The sequence below is a fragment of the Podarcis raffonei genome, chromosome W (genome assembly GCF_027172205.1).
Source record: "Podarcis raffonei isolate rPodRaf1 chromosome W, rPodRaf1.pri, whole genome shotgun sequence".
NCBI classification, from domain to species: Eukaryota; Metazoa; Chordata; class Lepidosauria; order Squamata; family Lacertidae; genus Podarcis; species Podarcis raffonei.
Window position 1 is genome coordinate 10,348,691 of NC_070620.1, and position 20,580 is coordinate 10,369,270.

Below are 20,580 nucleotides of genomic sequence, written 5' to 3' on the forward strand. Positions count from 1 at the left end.
CAAATTTTCTAATACATGTACAATGTTTCATACATGGTTCATCACTTCTATTGCTGAGAATAAATTGAGGATCTTGTGTGACATTGTAATGATTATGATTATGATTATATTTATACCCTGCCCATCCAGCTGGGTTTCTCCAACCACAATTGTATATTGCCACAGAAAGAAATATTAAAAATTAAGAAGTTTAGTTGTTTGCCCAAAAATCTTTCCCTATAGACCAATATTTGGATTCTTCTTGAACATTCGCCACAGTTTTAGGAAGTTCCAGGCAGCTGTAAAAGTTATAAACAGTTCCATGAAGTTTTTAGAAGTGCTGATAGTTATGAGTAGTAACTTTACATATACAGTGTTTCCAACTTTTCATTTCAGGGCAAACTTTTTCCATAACTGAGAATAATTAGTCCCTTTTTCAGTGTTTTTAAGCAAAAGTGCATCCCATTATGATACAGGAAATTGGTATACCCCTAGTGCCCAAACAAACACACAGACACGCCTTCTTGGCACTGCCTGCTTTCATCCACATGCCTTGGGATATGTGTAGAGGGTGCTTCTGAGCATGTACAAAGTATCTCCCGCACACATACACGAAAACCCTATCTCCACTGGCTTATCACACAGCTCACCCATAAGCATGTCTGAGTCTGTATGTGCAACTGGAAATGGTGAAGGGACAATCACCCTTAACAAAATTTGAAAATTATAATTGGTAGAGCAGAGAAAGGATTAGATTTTAATTATACTCTATATTGCTTAATGTAGGTTATCAATGGATCTATGGAACCCCTCAAAAAGATATGGGAACTATATATTTGCACACAAATATGGGGATATTTTTTAGGAAGGACGGGAATAAAATTTGGGAATCACAGTTCTTAAAATCTGCTTCCAGATTTTTTTGGGGAAAACTCCTTGAAATTATTTCACAGATGGTATTGCACTCCTTTGCAAATGTCAAAAGTACTGTATTTCCTTCTTTATCACCTACTAGTTGGAGGGACTGCAATAAACTTCGTACATATTATCATTTACTGTAATTTGGTGCAAGATTTTTGGAATTTATTCTTGACATGAATGATAAATGATAAATATTGCTAAAGAAACTATTGTTCGTTGCCCAAAATTAATGTTACTGAATATTTTTGATGATACAAATGTAAATATATTGTCAAAAGAATTGGTCTTATATATGACCATGAATAAGACAGTTTGAGCATATAATGCCAACTGTGGCTCAACTGGCTGCCACTTAGTTTTCAGGCCCAATTCAGTGCTGGTTTTGACCTATAAAGCCTTAAATGGCTCAGGAGCACCACTCCTCAAGGACCGCTTCTATCCATAAGCTCTGAGGCCCTTTTTCATGTGGCCCCTCCACGAGAGATCCAGAGGGCGGCAAGATGAGAAGGGGCCTTTCCTGTGGTGGCTCCCCACTTGTGGGATACTCTCCCCATGGGGGGCTAGCCTGGTGCCATCTCTACATATCTTTAAGTGCCAGGCAAAAACATTCCTCTTCAGCCAGGCCTTTGGCTAATTTTATTATGTTTTTAGATATGCTAAGCCACCCAAAGTGGCTGGGGAAACCAAACCAGATGGGTGGGGTATAATTATCACCATCATCATCTGTGGCCTTTTAAACTGTGGGGGGACATTGTTTTTTAATTGTTACTAAGGGATGTATTTTTTGGTGATTTTATATTGTACACTGCCCTGTGATCCTCGGATGAAGGGCAGTCTAGAAATGTAATTAATTAATATTAATAATAATAATTGCAACTCAGTGGAACACAGCCCAAAATCTTACACTGGACACTTTGTACCACACACTCTGGAATACAGCTTTAATGGAGAGAAGCACACATATCTGAGATTTTGAAGACGAGTAGAACCTCCGGACACTTTATATGATTTGGCATTCCTTTATGACATAGGCAACAGAACCATCATTTTCAAGACAACCCTCATCGCAAGCCTGGCAACTATGGAACTAGCCTTAATGATCTGATAAAATTGGTAGTCTTTACTTGGGCTTTGTTGGGAGGAATCCAAAGGGTCGTCTAGCCCAACCCCCGCAGTGCAGGAATCACAACTACGGAACCCCTGACAGGTGGCTCTCCAACCTCTGCTTCAAAGCCTCCGAGGAAGGAGAGACCATCACCTCCCACGGGAGACCCTTCCACTGTCGAACAGCTTTGGCTGTCAGAAATTTCTTCCTGATGCTGAGTCTGAATGAATCTCCTTTCTTGTCGCTTGAAACCATGGGTTCGGGTCCTACCCTCCGGAGCAGGAGAAAACAAGCATGGTCCATTTTCCATGTGACAGCCCTTTATGTATTTGAAGATGGCTCTCATATGATCTCTCTGTGTGTTTATTTTTATCTTGTTTTTATTATTTGAAACCCCAATTGGTTCCCGGAGACACGTGTCCTTCCAGACCTAGACTACTATGCTGTGGAGCAGCCTCCCGCGGGACCACCCCATGGAGGAATTTGCTTTCACTTTATGTCGTTCAAAGCCGCTGCCCCATCCTGCTCTCCAGGCTGCCACACCGCTGCAAGCTACAGGCAGCCCTCAGCTCTCCAAGGCAAGAAGGTCCCCACGAACAAGACAGCAACCCGCAGCAGCAGCAGCAGCGGAAACAGAGCTGGAAAGTCGGGTTTTAAACTGGGAGTACCAGCAAATAGTGTGCATTGAATCGGTACTGCGGCTTTTTAATTGCTAGACTCTAAATGGGAAATATACCAATCTTCAGCTCACTCAGTGGAAACAGAGCTGGAAAGTCAGGTTTTAAAAGCAATATAAAAATAAATGTGGATTTTTTTCAGGACTTCTCCAGCAAAGCGCACCGAGCATCAGGAATTGGGCCTGGGCAATGAGACGTGGGGAGGGACTCCTATCAGATTTAATTATCGCCCTATTGCTAGCCGTTTCTCAAAGAGTCAGCATTATGACGCAGGTGGGGCGGCGGGCACGAAACGCTCTTTGGACATAAGAGCGTCAGAAGAGGCTGCACAGGCATTTTGCCTCAAGAACATAAGAGGAGCCCAAGCCGGGGGGGGGCATCCAGCCCCGCATCCTGTTCTCACAGTGGCCACCCAGATACCCCTATGGGAAACATGCAAGCAGGATCTGAGCACGTCTGAAAGCATTGCTGCCATTGATAGCCTTATCATCCTGCATGAATTCGTCCAATCCTCTTTTAAAGCCTTCCAGGTTGATTACCATCACTGGCTCCTGAGGAACCACAAGAATACTGTCATCATTATCCGACTTTCCCAATGATAACGGCCTTAGGGGGCCTCCACTCAAATGGAACACTGAATTAATAGTAATAAGGATATTGTGGCTTGCAACTAAGCTTGACAGAAGAAAGCACTCAGCTCCTTTACATTTTACATGGTCTCACTTCCAAGAGTCCTTGCAGGGTAAGGTCCCTGCCCTTCTTCTAGAGACCCACACGGGACACATGGAAACCCAGCAGAAGGAGAAGGGGGGATTACTAGGGGACGGGGTGGGTAGAGGGGAAAGAGGCTAAAGATATAAAGGAAGCAGATCGCAAAAAGTCTCTTTTAAACCACCTGGCACTGTTGTTTGGGTGGACGCTGTGTGTGGAGGCACACGTCCTGGCCAGGGAAGGTTTTGCATTCTAGGCAAGAAATGCATGTATACCTATATGTTTTGCTTCCCCGCCCCCTCAGAGGTAGAAAAGCAACAGGGGTTAAGAGGGGGAACGAGGAAGAAAATGGCTGGTAGGAGTCAAATCACCAGTCCTTCCACCCACTCCCGCCCACGTCAAGTCTCACGTCCCCACATCTTGTTTGGGCTGGAGATGAAGCCCTCCTGGCCGTGGTTAGCTCAGAGGCAGCAGCATCCAGGACATAGGCTGCATGTCAGGATCCCTCCCCCACCCACTTGGCAGAAGGCACTTTCCCGTCAGCACCTACCTTCTGTGTTGCAAAGACTCACCCCCTCCCGCCCGCCCAAGACTATGCCAACTGGAGTCACCTTCGAGTTTCATGCCCACCACAAGGCACTTCTGGAACCGGCAATAGGGACACCTCTTGCGTTGTGTCTTGTCGATCTTGCAATTCTGGCTCCCCATACACGTGTAGTGCTTGTTATTCTGCACCGTTCTCTTGAAGAACCCCTGAGGAGGAGGAGGAGGAGGAGGAGGAGGAGGAGGAGAAGAAGAAGAAGAAGAAGAAGAGTTTGGATTTGATATCCCGCTTTATCACAATCTCCTTTTCCCATCCTCCCCCACAACAAACACTCTGTGAGGTGAGTGGGGCTGAGAGACTTCAGAGAAGTGTGACTAGTCCAAGGTCACCCAGCAGCTGCATGTGGAGGAGCGGGGAAGCGAACCGGGTTCACCAGATTATGAGTCCACCGTTCTTAACATCTTAACACCACATCTTAATAAAATGTGCGGGGAAAGTGTGAGAAGTTCAAGGAGTCTGGAAGTGCGAAGAATTCCCCAGAAACGGGGATCACAGGTGGGTCCCACACTCCTCACCTTGAAGACCCCACCCTGCCCAAAGCAGCTGTCACTTGGGAGGAGAATTCAAAAATGCTCTCTGAGTATGCCCAGTGGAACTGTTTACGGGATCACCTCTCCTGGTATGCCCCGCAGAGGTCCTTAAGGTCCATGAATAATCATAGTTTAGAGGTCCTGGGTGTGGGATGTGAAACACAAGAGCAGTCAAGTACAACATTCCTAGAGTGAACATGTTTACACATGGGGAGGGATGTTTGTCCAGCCAGCAGGTAAACTTCCTGTTTCCTTCTGGGCTGGGACAGACTTCCTCTGCATATGACTAGAGGTGGGTGTGGCCTCACCTGTGCAGGTAATGACAAAAGCACAGGGCAGGGCAGCCATCTCTCTCTCTTTCACCACATGCATCGAAGACACAACATCTACTAAGCCAAAGATGCCCTCTTGGCTTCCCAAGAGAGGACAAAGGGACTGTCTTCTTAAGAGATAGATTCCAAGTGTATGTTACTTCATTAAGCTAAGTCTGCCTTCTGGGATCTGAATGTGAACAGAATGTGAGTAAACTCTTTTTATACTTTTGTAAAAGACTGTGTCGTCTCTTCTATTTTATGAGGGAATAAGACGAAATTACCAGAACAGTTATTATAGAGGCTTTAGCGAGCCTGAGCAAATGCTGCCGTTGCAAACTTAAAATAAAGGGGAATGTGTTACTCTGCTGAACTTGGGGAACTTGTTAACACAAGTTGGATAAGGATATAATCAGACAATATATCCTCTCCTGCATCCCTGAACATTCCCACACTGGGCCCTAAGGAAGTCAGATTATCCTCCACCAGGGCAAGGGCCTTCTCAGTGATGGCTCCGACCTGGTGGAATGTTCTGTCCCATGAGACCAGGGCCCTGCAGGATTTAATTCCTTCCGCAGGGCCTGTAAAACAGAGCTATTCCACCTGGCTCTCAATCTGAACTTAGCCTAATCTTTTATTCCCCTTCCTTCCCTCCCCCTCCCCTTTTTATGAAGATTACCTGCTCTGGGATCCCACAGCTCATTCTCCCCTGGTCTCCTCGCTGGCCCAAATAGGACTAACTCAGCCAGCTAGCCCTGGTGATCATCTAATGTTTGTTGGATGGATTTCCCCCCCAATTGATTTTTGAATTCTGAATTTATTGTTATTCACGTTTTATACTGTATTTTAAGCTGTTTTTTGTTGCCTCAATTAAGTGTTTTAAATTTGTTGTTAGCCGCCCTGAGCCCAGTTTTCTGAACTGGGAAGGGTGGGGTATAAATAAAAATTTATTATTATTATTATAACTCTCGCTTTAGTACAGTAAATATGCCAGACCTTCCAGAGCAGAGCCTATGATTCTGAGGAACTCACGGTGAACCCGACACAGATGAAGCTCGGGTGCAGGAGGGAGAAGACTGTACCACCTGAGGCCCTTCTTCGTTTGCCCCCTCCACTGGAGACCCGGAGAGCTGCAGTAGGAGAACGGGCCTTTTCAGTGGTGGCTCTCCGCTTGCTGAATGCTCTCCCTAGGGGACTTCCGGGTTAGCACCATCAGCGAATGGCGGAGTTCCTCCGACCGGAGAAACGGGCTCCGTGGAAATTGGGGCTTCCCGCCGCGGCGAAGGCGGGGGCCCGCTAGAAATCCCAGGCGGAGGAAGCCTGGGACCGTGGGGTTTGGCAGAGCACCAAGAGCGCCTCCCCTACTCACGAGGAAACCCATTTTGGGGGCTCGGGAGTGAAGTGGGGTGAGCAACGCGGTGCATCGAACCGATCGCTATTTCCATGGAGGGAAGCCGCGCAGCCATCTCCGGAGAGCGCTGACTTTTTCCTGATGACATTTGGACTCTAAATCAAGTACCCGTGAGTAAAAACGGAGAATCGGATTAAGAACCTGCAAATTTTATGAATTAGGCACGAAGCGGGAAGGTGTAAACAGGAAGTCCGCCACCCGTTCTTGTATACGGATTAAAGCAAAGACCTTGCAACCTAATAGCTTAAAAAGTCTGTTTAAAGTTGGAAATTTCCTGCACCCATAATCAACAAACCCCCCTTGGAAGCAGGAGAAAAGGGGGGGGGGGATTTGACTGTTTAATCCTGCAGGAAGTGAGAGAAGGAATATAAGTTTCTACCGTCCCAAACCTGGGGACGGGGTATCGGGACAGAATCTGTTTGAGACGTCCATTGATTGAAAGTGGAGTATTTTGACAGATAGAAAAAATAAAAGAAAAGAGAAACAAACTAACTTCAACGCCACCTTTTGCATTTCTGCTCTTTAAAGAAACAAAGTATTTGAAATTGAAAGGACTTTGAAAATCGAAAGTAACTTTCTTTGTTTGATACTTTCCTGAAAAATGGATACAAATAGAAATTGTGTCCCCTAGAGGGAGCCTGTCAGTTTGCGGTTTCAGCTTATATATGTGAGGTTTTGGACCGTGGGAACAGCCGTTTGACCTTGTTTTTGAACAGAAATGTCTTGGCAGGAAGCTCTGGCGTCTGCCCTTGACAGGACTAATGCTCTGCTGGAGCAGCTGTCCGGGAAAATGAGCCTGATGAATGAAAAATTGGACTTTATGAGTGCTGTGGCCAGTGAATATGATTTAACAGGGAACAAGGATAAAGAAGTTACACAGCGATCAACTCAGGAATCCGGCTTGACAAGGCAAGTTCAAGGGCAGATGGAGAAAGAAGAGGTAGTAGCTATTCCCTATACAACACAAATGGTAAGATCTAAAGTTCTACAGGAACAAAAGCTATTGCCTTGGAAGACTGAATTTGGAGAGTGCTGGGAAACATTTGAAGTCAAGGAAGCTTTCTACTCTAGTGGGACTCTGAAACAGGTGAACAACTACTTGGACAAATACTTTTTGGACTACAAAGATGAGGATTGGGAGTGGAACTGGGGGGAAGGAGACAATCAGATGAAGAAAAATGGAAATTATTACTGGATGGAACCCTCCGGAGACCCACTCCCCCAGAAACTAACAATAGACAAAGAACTGCGTAAGTACAAACAAGAACAAAAAAATCTGCAGAAGGGGCCTAGAAGAGACTTAAGAGCCTCGCACATCAGAACACCAGATTGATGGACTAAGTAATGGACAGAAAGGACTGATATGACCCGAAACCAGGAAGAAGGGACGTTGGATGAAAATTAGAAATATGAAGGGAATTTTTTATGTTAACTTTGGAATTAATGCAATATTATTGAAATTTGAGGGATTTTGCCGGAAGGGAACTAAATTGGCTTTAGTAGAAATGTTTTTAAGGAGAAATGCATGAATGTGTTGTGTTTTTGAAATTTTAAGATTTTTAACATAAGATAAGGTTAAATGGAGTAAGGTAAATTGAATAATAGATTATATTAAAAGAGGGAAAGGCTATGTTGATTAATAAATAAGATAGAGTGTGATGATTAACTATTTAAATTAAAATTGAGAAATATGGGAAGAATTTGCTGAAATAACGAATTAAACTAGAATACAAAAAGGGAGGTGTGAGGAGGTTCAAGAATTAAGCAAATGGAAAATTGTAATTGGAGATTTGTATTTTTTCTTTTTATCTTATTTTTTATTTTTGGGCTAGGGTTGGGGATTTTTTATGTATTGATGAAACTTTGAATAAATATCATTAAAAAAAAAATGAATGCTCTCCCCAGGGAGGCTCGGCTGTCGCCTCCAATACATATCTGTGGCGCCTGGCGAAAATGTTTTACTTCAGCCAGGCATTCAGCCAATTAACATTCTGTGTCCTTTTAAATGTGTTTAGATAGCTAGCTCTGCTCCTTGTCTCAAAACCCAGTTCCCTCTGGCGCTCTTTGGGACACAAGGGGGGCAACTGGGAAAGCGGCAGGGTGGAATCGGGAGACCTGAATAAGTGTAAGAGTGGGACTTCCGGGTTAGCGCCTCCGGCAATGGCGGATTTCCTCTGATCGGGAGGAATCCGCTTCGTGGAAATTAGGGTCTGGACCGCCACGGCGAGGCGGAGACCCATCAAAAACCACAGGCGGGAGAAGCCTGTGGACGTGGGATTCGGCTGGCACCTTTTGCGCCTCCCCTACTCGCGGGGAAACCCGGTTTCGGGGATCCAGAGCAACGTGGGGTGAGTGGCGCGGTGCTTCGAATCGACTGCTCTTTTCACGGAGTGAAGCCGCATTGCTGTTGCCGGAGAGCGCTGACTTTTTCCTGTGGACAATTGGACTTTAAACAACTACCCATGAGTAGAACGGAAAATTGGACTATTAAACATCTTAATTTGGCACCGAAGCGGGAAGGCTCTAAACAGGAAGTCCACCTTCCGCTTTTGTAAATAGATTGAAGCAAAGACATTGCAAGCTAAAGTCTGGAAAGTCTTTTGTAAAGGATTAAATCTCCATCGGCTAAAACTACTAAACCCCCCTTGGAAGCAGGAGAAGAGGGGGGAAATTTTAGATTGTTTAAGCCTGCAGGAGAGAGAGTAAAGAAAGATAAATTTCCACTGTTTTGAACCTGGGAACGGGCTGCCAGGAAGACAGACGTTTTGGGAAAGTTCATTGACTGTGAATAAAACGTATGTTGACAGATAGTTAAATAAGAGAAACATGTTGATTCCAATGTTTCCTTTTGCACTCAAAAGGAGCAAAATATTTGAAAAACGAAAGTAATTTTGTTGCTGGATCTGCTTTTAAAAGGACGGATACAAATAGAAATTGTTTCCCCTAGAGGGAGCTTTTGAAACTGTTGTTGGAGTGGAGCTGGGGAACTCTCCAGCTGTAGAGATTAAGATCGTGAGAACTAGACATTGACCTTGGACAAGAATGTGGACAGAAGAAGCCTTAGTGATTGCTTTTTGCAAGACAAGTGCTTTATTGGAACAGCTTCATGAGAAGATGGATTTGATGACGACTGCAATTGACAATTTTGGACAAAAAAATGACTGATGGGGGACAAAAAGTGAACACCTATACAGAAACTACTCAGGAACTGACCCAGGAATCAGCTTTGACAGGGCAAGCTGTGGAGAAGACAAAGGAGGAGGTTGTTGTTGAACCTCAAGTAATACAAGTTGAGAGAGCCGTGGTCTTGCAGAAACATAAGCTGTTGTCTCTGATGACCAAATCTGGAGAAAACCAGATTTGGAGAGATGGAGTCCCGTTTGGATTGGAGATGGGAAGTTGGATAGATCCCCCTACGCAGGGATGTTCTGGCTTCTGGGATCTGGTTTTGGGCCAGGGGGAGATTGGAGTTGTGGGGGCCTTTAACTTTGGAGGGACTTTGAAACATGCTTTGAAATATCTTTTGGATTTTAGTGCTGACTATGGAGAATGAGCTGACCTGTAGAGAAGGGATAAAGACATTGTTAGGTTGGAGTCTCCCCGAGATCTACTCCTCAGTGACAAAGGAAGGAAATTAAGAACAAGATCAGCAGAAGACAAAGTAAAGTGCAGGTATAAATATGAAGAAGATCTGCAGAAGGGACATGGAAAAGAGTTAAGAGCCTCGGACAGAAGATCACCAGGTTGATGGACTAGATGGAATGGATAGAAAGGACTGACAGAATCCGAGACCAGGGAGAAGAGATGGTGGATGAAGATTGGAAGAAAGTTAAAAAATTTATTTAGAGAAATGTTGTAAAATTAATGAGTGTTAGAAAAATGTTGGAATGAAATTATTTGGCTTTAGTAGAAATGCTATAAGGAGTTATGTACAAATAAGTTTTAAGTTTTAGGGCTTTTTATGGTAAGATAAGGTTAAAATAAATTAAGACAATTAAATGACAGAATATAGTGAAAGATGGAAAGGATTTGCTGAAATAATTAATAACTAGAATACAAAAAAGGGAGGTGTGAGGAGGTCGATGAAACAAGTTGATGAAAGATAAAGATATGGGAATATTGGATTTGTTTTTCATTTTTTTTGTTTTTGTTTTTTGTTTTGATGTATTGTGTGTTTTGTTCTATTTTTTCTTTTTATTGACTTGTATTGTTTAATTCCTTTTTTCTCCCCCCCCCCTTTTTCATTTCTTTCTGTAATTTTAAATTTTCAATAAATATCATTCTTAAAAAAGAGAGAGAGAGAGAGAGAGAGAGTGTATCCCACTACACATGTACCAAAGCATTATGATCATCAACTCTGCTCTGGGAAGGGTGACTGTAACCATTTTTGCATCCTTTATCACGGGTATCTGAAGGACTGTTCAAGGAACAGCAATACTGCAAAGGGGAGACCAACCTGGCCCCATCCGTGGGCCAGTCAGGAAGCAACTGCTCCAACACTTGCTTTCCTCTGCCTTCCTCCTTGTTTATTTCTTTTGTGCCATGTCTCTCTGGTGGTGAGTCTGTGGGCATAGACTGTTTTTGTCTTTACAGCTGATAGATACTTTGGGGCCCTTTGTAAGATGATAGTGATACTATGAGTAATCATAAATCCATTTAATTTCCCTCTGATTTCACAATTAACGTTCTCTCTGTCTTTCAATCATTTTATTTGTGTGCTGCCTTTCCAAAGTTAAAACCATATTCAAGGCAGCTTACAACATGTAAAAAACCCACACAATTACAAACATTCCAAAGTAGTCATAAACAATAAACAACAACAACAATCTCTAAACAATACCACAACCCAAGAGTCATGTCCCCATATGCATCTGATGAAGAAGCTTATACCATGTTAATTTTTTTGGTCTTAGCAGTTCAGGAAAATGGAAATCTGCTTCATACCTAGGCAGAACTTTGGCTCACCTGACTCAACACTGCCTGTATGGACTGGCAGCAGAGCTCACGGGCAGGGGTCATTCCCAGCGCTACTTAGAAAAGCTGGAGATCGAACATGTGGCTTTTAAAATAAAATAATAGTTTCCACGTTTGGATGTTTGCTTATTATAAAGTACCTGTTGTAAATTATCACAGTTTGGAACTACATGCAGACTACACATCGCACCAGGAGTGAAATCATATCATATCATATCATATCATATCATATCATATCATATCATATCCACATGAGGCAGCTCAGAAATGGAAGAGGGAGACGTTTGAGCAAAGCAGGAATGGAGCAACGGTGAGAGGAGGAGGGAAATGTGGCACAACCGGGGAGAGTTTCAGGGCTGAGCAGGGACAATAACCGGAGCACCCTGGACCCAAGCACTTGATAGCAAAGGGTACAACTCCCATCACCCCTAACCAGTCCGGTGGCCATGCTGACTGGGGCAGAGGAGAATTGGGAAGCCAGGGACCCCTTTGGGGACCACAGCTCCAATATAATTAGCATCTAATCAAGCTGTCCCATTCTGGCCCCCACCATCTCCACCTCCCTGACTCCTATCAAGGAGGGGCGACAAGCACCCAAAACTCTGAGGTCCAGCTCTGAGGGCCTTCTGGCAGTTCCCTCACTGTGAGAAGCGAAGCTACAGGGAACCAGACAGAGGGCCTTCTCGGTAGTGGCGTCTGCCCTGTGGAACACCCTCCCATCAGGAGATCAGTAATTATATAACATTTAGGAAACATCTGAAGGCAACCCTGTATAGGGAAGCTCTATAAGGTGTAATGTTTTACTGTGTTTTACTATTTTTTATATATATACTGAAAGCCACCCACAGAGTGGCTGGGGCAACCCAATTAAATGGGTGGGGTAAAAATAATTTTTTCTTATTATTATTCCAATTCCATCACATCACCATCACCATCACCACCTCCACATAAGGAGAAGAATCACATTATATTGTGCTTATTTTAAATAAAGCACATTTCCGCAAGTCATTTTGTCTTGTGAACTTCTGCATGCCGCCGATGACGTCACAACCTCAGGCAATTAAATAAAAAGATCTTCGACTCAGAACAGGGGGGGCGGCTCAGCTCCAGGGATGAATCCCTAGAAGAGGTGGCCTCACCCTGGGGAAAGGGAGCCTCAAGAGCGCGCCTCTTCTCAGAATGCAAGATGGGCACGGTTCCTCAGTTGGCTCCACTGCCCAGGCCCCCTCGCTTCAGCCCTGGCACCTGTCTGCAGATACCCCATGCCCTGTCATATTCTGCCTCCTGGAATCTAACCTTCAGCCAGGATGTTAAACTGCAAGAACCACGGGGGGGGGGGGAGCAGTGCCGGCTTACCACACAATTGTTAATTCTGAATTTCAGATTGTTGTAAGCCGCCCTGGGACCTACTGGTGAAGAGTGAGCAATACATTTAATAATTCTAATTATAATTCTGAAGTGTAAGTGAAGGAATACACTTTTTCCAGCAAGAGACTTAGACAGGGTGGCAGATGTTTCTTAAGACTAGAGTTTCTCACAGGACCTAACTGGCAACCCACCCACCCCTGCAAGGCGCTTAGGGCATTATCAGTCCCCCAGGGAAAGCGCATCTACCTTTCCCTGGTGGTGAGGGTGGGGGCGGCCGGGCCTTCAAGCTGGAGCTGCCGATTCCCCCCCCCACACACACACACATGATGGGGGGCACCTCCGGAAGTTTGAAGAGACTCCATGGACCTTGCCCTTCCTTTGTGGGAGCCTCACGACAAATGTGACAGACATACCCCGAGACACATCCTGGTAAACTGAGGCTTCCGTCTTTGGGCCTCTCCCTCCCCCACCTTCCTTGATCCTACCATTAAGGTGGGAATCTCAAAAGCACCGTCTCAAAACAAGCAAGCAAGCAAGCAAAAACACCTTTAGAGACAGCAAGGGAGGACGGGGAACTGGAAAGAAACTAAACCGAACTGAACGAAGAAAAACAGAATAATGTCTTCCCTCACCCGGCACATAAATAAATCCACAAAGCAGAAAAATGACCAAGAACAGACATTTTTATTTTTATTTTATTATTATTATTAATAATAATAATAATACCCCGCCCATCTGGCTGAGTTTCCCCAGCCACTCTGGGCGGCTCCCAATGGAGTGTTAAAAACAATACAGCTTTAAATATTAAAAACTTCCCTAAACAGGGCTGCCTTCAGATGTCTTTTAAAAATAAGATAGCTGCTTATTTCCTTGACATCTGATGGGAGGGCGTTCCACAGGGGGGCGCCACTACCGAGAAGGCCCTCTGCCTGGTTCCCTGTAACCTCACTTTAAAGGGATGCCCTTGCTGGGTGTCATCATTTGGGGGGTGGGGTGGAGGGCAATATTCGCCTCACCCCCCCCCCAATTTCTCCCTAACCCTTCTCGCACCCACCGCTTGCAAAGCGGCCCTTCCCAGCAGGGGCCCCTGCCGAGCACCGTCCTCTGGCGGCCTCCGGAGACCCTGTTTGGTGCAAACCCGTTCCTGGAGAGAAGGACGGAGCGGGCCAGCCGGGTCTGGTCCTGAGCACCACTAGGCCTTTTGCACAGAAGGGCCGAGTGCAGCGCTCCGGGGCTCCATTTGGTTCACCCCCTCGACTCCAGGGAAAGAGGCGCGCAGGGTCCTCGGGCGTCTTTCGCGCAGCCATATATTTTCCCGCGCCTAAAAATCTACAAGGCACTTTCTTGGAAAATAATTGCCATCACATCCACACCCCAACGTGCACATGCTGCTCACCGGAAAGCGTCCCCAGATCCCCAACCGCCAAAAGCTCCCCTAGGTTCAGTTTTTTAATAATATTAACTGCTAAGACTTGTGGTTCCCCAAAAGACGAATCTCCTTCATTGAATCACCTTTTGAGAACTCCAGACCGGGATGCATTTTCCCGGACACATTTCCTGATCGAGTCGCCCGCAAACCAGTCGATTTCGTTTATTCCGGAAGCATTTTATTCATTCTCAGATAAGATTTCCAAAGAATTCCTACCGCGCATTTTTCGAAAAGAGTTTTAAGGACGAAAAGGCCGCGCAGGGGAAGCATTTGCCCCCCGGCCCCCACCCCCTCCCCGGAACAGACTTAGGGAACCTATCGCTCCTGAATGGGAGTGACATCAAATCGGCGTTACATGCGATTTTGGGCGCCGGATCACGAACTCCTTAAAACTCGCCATCCGTAAAATCGGGGTTCGAAGAGAAGTGATAAACATTCGCAGTCCTCCTGTGGCCTCTAAAATATCACAAATGATCGAAAACAAAAACCCCAAAGGAACTGAGGCCGTATTGTGGGTTCTACAGGGCGAGCGTTGTGGGGCTGCGCTACAGAGATGGGCCCGAGAAAATTAAGATGAGTGACGGCTTCTACAGGTCGAAATATGTACCGGGATTTTCAACAGAATATGGGAAAGGTTCTGGGGTTAATGAAATACTGTTCTGAAGCGCTGGGTAATCCAGAGTTCGATGTGGATGGCTTAGTGCTTAAGAAAAATATATTTAACAATAATTTTGGAGCTATTTTAATCAATATAATGATTTGCATTTATGTTGCTAATATTAGTAGCATGGCTTAATTTTAATGATTATTTTTAATAATACTGAAGCAGTTATCACTATTTCATATAACCATGAAGCAGTGATAGCGATAATAATTCAAATTTTGTTTGCATCCTAATTATTTCCTTTTCAATCCTGTACTCACCGTTTTGCCCTGCAAATATTTGTAAACCCCATCCCTAGCCGAGAGATGAACCTCTTTTAAATACGCACGTCCAGCGTCATGTATTAAAATACGCCACCATAATTTTCTGCACTGACTGTTTTGCTCTGGGGTGTTTTAGGGCGCTGCAGTTAAGAAGCCCAGGGCGATAGCCAATTTTCAATGCGGCATTTATTATGATAATCCCATCCGGGGGTCATTATTCAGTCGGCGGGTGGAGCGGAGTTCATTGGGGAAGGGGGAGCCTGCATTTTTTTTAAAGAAGGGCATCCGACCCCACAAGCCCACGCTGCTGCCCTGAAACATTTTTGGGGGTCCAAATTTGGGGATCCCTGATCTCAAACCTCTTCCCTCTCTCCTTCCTAAGAAGAAGACCACTAAGCCCCTTTCTCGACTGCGGAAGGCAGTCCCGAGCGGGTCGCTGTCCCTCGACGGCCGGCCCTTACCTTGCAACTCTCGCAGGTGAGCAGTCCGTAATGGTAACCGGATACCTTGTCCTCGCAGACTGGGCAAAGCTCGTCCAGATCATCGTCGTAGGAGCAATCCATCATCTCCTCTGAAAGTAGGAGAGCCGGGCAGCGTCTGAGCCTTAATCGGCGGTGATGGTGGCGGCGGGTCCGGGACCTAAGGGCGGACTGGCAGCGGCACCGACCGACCGACCGATGGGCAGGGGAGGGCAGCCGCCTTTATAACTGGGCGGGGAGGCTGCGCTAGCCCAGTCTCTTCCACCGCCTCTTGAGGTGGGGGTGGGGATGGGCGGGAGTAAGAAGCGCCCAGCCGAGGAAGGAGGGCGCTGGGGAGTGGAGAGTTAGGGATCCATTATACCCATGGGGTGGGGCGTCGGGAGTCAGAACCCCCACCCACCCGATGGGGGCAGTGCTTTCCCCCCCCCCCACCGCGACCTTTTGAGCAGATCTCCGCTTGCCCCACCTCCTGGTGCAGCCCGAAGACGAAACGTCCCATCCTCATCAGCCCAGCTGGAGACTGGCTTCCATGCACTTGAGGCCCCGACGGGGCGCACTGGCTACTTAGGAGCAACAGTGGAGGCGAAAGGGCTACATTGGCTCCCAGTACCTTTCCAAGCACAATTCAAAGCGCTGGTGCTGACCCTTAAAGCCCTAAACGGCCTCCGTCCAGTATATCTGAAGGAGTGTCTCAACCCCCATCGTTCTGCCTGGACACTGAGGTCCAGCGCCGAGGGCCTTCTGTTGGTTCCCTCCCTGGTTTCCCCCACCCCCACCCCCACCCCCCCACTCCAGATTGGAGCGACCGAAACTCTGTGCTCCTCGGGAAAACATGGGGCGGGGGCATGGGGGGGGGGTATTCAGCGGCCTTCTCCTCTTGGGGGGAAAAGTCTCCCTCCGGGTTTGTTTTCTCTCACCCTGGATGGTTGGGTGGGTGCACGCGTGTGTGACGTCGACCGGGCCTCCCCAGTGGCGCGCTTCGCTCCTCACGGTCAGCCCGGGGAACTGGCCAGCAGCCCAAAGCGCGCAGACTGAGGCGCCGCGGAGATTCAGCCGGGCCGGTTCGCCTCGGCCAGGAGACTTCCTGGATTTCAGGGGAGTCCGGGACCGAGCAAAAGAGTGGGGGAGGGAGGAGGGAAAATTACCCCCCCCTTCCAAAATGTGTTTCGGATTGTTTTCAGGAAAAAACCAAACAAGACTCGGAAGCATCTTTTCTTTGCCTGTGTCGAAAGAGAACACGCGTCAGCCGGAGAACTTCATGCCGCTACCGCCGGTGAAAAGAAAACGGGGGTGGCGGTTTTTATTTGTTTTCCCCGCGCCCAGCCTCATGTGCCGTTTTTATTTTCTTCCACCCACTCAGCAAATCACGCTCCAAATTATTAGAGATTTGGGTAATTCGGAAGGCGGGGAGAAATATCAATCTTACTGCTATACCATAACATTATACACTTTAAATACAATATATTACAATTCATAGCATGTTAATATAAATTAGAATGTATGATAATTATGTAATAATATATTGAGGTCAGAAGACATATAAATATTAGAGTTGTTATACAATATTGTGTTATATAATTTATAGCACACTCTGTAAGATATAGTAATGTTAATACGATAAAATATAAAATATTTATATTATTATTATTAATTCAGGGGGTACATTAATATTATTTTTGTTATACTATGATTATACACTATACATTTTATATAATATTAAAATTTATACTTTGTAACATATTATAAACGGTAATTATGATAAAATATTGTAATGTATTAATTTTTTTATTGTGTAATAATAATATTGTAAGCCACCAGCGCGTTATGCTCTCGGGCAGCAGCCGCAGCACACACGTATCGCTAATAGATACATTAAACATGATCATCATAACATAAAGAAGCGTCGGAAGACGGAGGAACGCGCCAAACCAATGTCCCATAGCAAGCCTGAAAAAGGATTTCGAACCACCTTCAAACAAAGGGATGAGCAATTTAAAAGAACGTGCTCCTAGTATTTTGTCTTTTTTTAACGTGGTGATGGGGAAATCCACATGACAAAAGAGAGTGGCCAATGCAGCCCCTCTTTCTGCAGCGGTTCTCCCTTTCGCACAAGAGTATTTCCCCCAACCAGGTCTCCTCTGGGTGCTGCTGATGCGCTACAGGGCGCAGAGTCGAAGGACCGACACAGTTCAGTGGCAGAGCATCCGCCTTGCGCTCAGGACGTCCTCGAGTGTATCCCGCTCAGCATCTCCAAGCAGGGCTGAGAGAGACTCTCCTTGCCTGAAATCCTTGGAGAGCCTCTGAGGCCCTGAGCAAGGCGGACCCAGGGGTTTGGTTCGGGTTCTGCAGGCCTTCAGCATCCCCGGAAACATCTACCAACAGACAGAAGCGCTCCAGCCTGGCTTCGCTCTTCCCCTGCACTCTTCCTCAACGTGCGCGCCACTCTCCGGCAGGGCCAGCGAGCGCGATGTTGCTGCGCGTCCATTCTTACCTTGCCAAAACTGCCTTTTTTCATGCATGTACCAAGTGGTCCCGTGATGATGATGAATGGATTGCAGCAAATCTCGACGAATGCTTCAATAGACTACTGGATTATTTCGTGGGTTGTCTCAGAGAGGCTGAGCTGAAACACTTTTTTATACACGAGTTCAACTTGCTTCAGATAGTTGAAAAGGCAAAATGTAATGCACTTGCAAAAGGAATTGAAAGCGAACAAAACAGGTTTCCTCGCATTGTCCCTGGCCATTGACCGTGCTTCCTCGGGCTGATGGGAGTCAGAGTCCCACCAGGCCAAAAGGGCCAAGAGATCCTTGTCAGAGGCCGGGAAGGACCCCCTGAAGGCGCTCGGTGCAGCCTCCCCCCGCCCCCACCCCCACTCACACGCACACAGGGCTGGGGCTCTCATCAGGACATCTAGAAAGCCGCCTAGGGTGCAGACGTCAGGGGTAGAGAACTCTGAGAGGCGCAGTTTTATTCACCAAGAAAAAGAGGATCTGTGCAGGAAGCAGGAAGCCAATGCAGAAACCTAGGCCCAGTTCAGTACCTTACTGGGGTTTCAATCTTCCAAGCGACCAATGCACAGAGAGTACAGGATGGACAGTTCAGCTGGGATCGTTTCAGGAGGGGAGGAGTTGCAGCTGTTGCAAATGGCCTTGGCATGGCCTGCTTTAAATCACTTACTTGGGAAATCCTTCTTGCTCTGCGTTGTCTGTTGAGCTGGAGAAGCCAAGGGCCCTCACGTGAGTCTCCAGGAGCAGAAACAGCCAGATCCTTGGGCTTAGGTTTCAATCCGGAAAGGATTGACTGGGGTTCCCCTCACCCCAGTCCCAGCCGCTACTGGACCTTCATCCAATTCACTTCCCGCCTCCAAATGGTGGCCAAGGTGGACACAGATTATTTGCCTCCTTGGCTTTCTCCATGGCCACGTGACCATGTTAAAAAAAGAAAAGAAATTGTGATATGAAATGCGGCTCATAAACCAGCGTCAGAATGTGGCAGCAAGGAAGATAAACTGGGACCTTTGCCATAAATAAAGAAGGAGGGGAAAGGAAGTTGCTAAAGGATGCTTGTGGGGGCTTTCATGGCCAGAGAAGAAGCTCATTAAAAAAAATGAGGGAGGAAGAGGAACTCAGCCTGATTTATTGCTCAGCCCTGCTGGGCCTTAGCAAGGTCTCCCCCGGGGCAGAGAGATGCCCTGCCAAGCCAGGCACTCTGCTGAGATGGAGGCTGGTGCCATGAGAACCTAAGAGCCTGCAGGATCAGGCCAAAGGAGCCCGTTTAGCCCAGTGGCCAACCACATGCTTCAATGGGAAGCCCTCAATCACAACCTGAACGCAGGAGCCCTCTCCCCTCCTGCGGCTTCAGAAGCACCTCTGCCTCCAACTGTGGATGCAGAGCACAGCCATTGTGGCCAAGAGCCTCCCATAGCCCTCTCCTCCTGTGGGAGGGAGTTCCCTAGTTTAACTGTGCACTGTGGTCTGGCTTCTTCTGCACTGGTTAAACCACAGCAGCTAGCCCACAGCGGACCATCACGGTTCCTTTTCACAGACACAAACTGCCTTCTTATGGTTTTTTTGCTTTTGATACGGCTCTTTTTACAAATATGTATGAAAGGTACTTGGCATTCCGGGGTGATTTGTAGGGGCCAGTTTGGACGCTGTGAAGGTTCCACCAGGTGAGGGTGACTCGGATGGCTAGTTTAAGACATGCTGAGGCCCTAAGCTATGTTAAGTTTAAAAGGCCTGACAGAATCACCAAATAAATAATAAACTTTTATATTTGCATATGTATGCGAGGTTGCAACTAAAAACTAACAGAAGCTAAACTCAAAAGCTACACGGCTTAGGTGTGCCTAAAAGACCACATGACCTCAAAAGAACCTGCCCAGGCTCTGAGGTCTTCAGGACCTTCTCTTGGCCCCCACGACCTTTGGTGGGGATGCAGGAGAGGGCCTTCGCAGTGCTGGCTCCTCCCAGGCAACTTTGGAATTCCCTCCCTGGAGAAGCCAGGATGGCTCCTTCCTTGCTGTCTTTCTGCTGGCAGACTGTTTCATTCCAGCAGACCTTTGGCTGACTGTTTTTAAGGAAAGGACTCGTTAGTTTTGATGAATGTTGTTAACTGAGTTTTGTTAAGAGATTGGATTTACATTATTTATGAAAGCCCTAAGGAAGAGTCAAAGACATGAATGTTTTGGGTTAATAAATCTTTCCACCTTTAAAAAAACAAATATTTTTATTACATTGTCAAAACTTAATGAACAAACAACAAAATATAACATGGAGGTTCTCCCATGAAGGTTGAACACAGTTACAAGGAATAATAGAGGTGCATTCAGACATGGTGAAGCTTAGTCAGCAGAGCATGAGACTCTTAATCTCAGGGTTGTGGGTTCAAGCGCATGATGGGCAAAAAATTCCCGCATTGCAGGGGGTTGGACTAGATGATCCTTGTGGTCCCTCTGTTCCAACTCTACAATTCTATGATCATGTCACATGGAAGATTCGAACAGTTTCACTCTAGCAAGTCTCTCTGAAGGTTTCCATGTGTTTGTAGAAGTCTTTGGGGTTAGGGGTGATGTTGGCATTTTGGGAAATATTTTTTTAATGTAAGAGAACAATTAAAACAACAGGTGAAAATTGAAAGATGAAAAAACAA

General features: G+C 46.3%; 1 protein-coding gene across 1 annotated transcript in view; it reads right to left on the bottom strand.

Annotated features, from left to right (window-relative positions):
• Positions 1-15,598, bottom strand: part of LOC128406057 (steroidogenic factor 1-like) — a 47,561-nt gene extending 31,963 nt beyond the window's left edge. The window contains exons 1-2 of the mRNA XM_053373100.1: positions 15,409-15,598; positions 4,005-4,146 (exon numbers count right to left, since the gene is read on the bottom strand). Coding sequence (XP_053229075.1) covers positions 4,005-4,146; positions 15,409-15,513 — 247 coding nt within the window. The 5' untranslated portion in view covers positions 15,514-15,598. The remainder of the gene's footprint in view (positions 1-4,004; positions 4,147-15,408) is intronic.
• Positions 15,599-20,580: the final 4,982 nt, after the last annotated feature.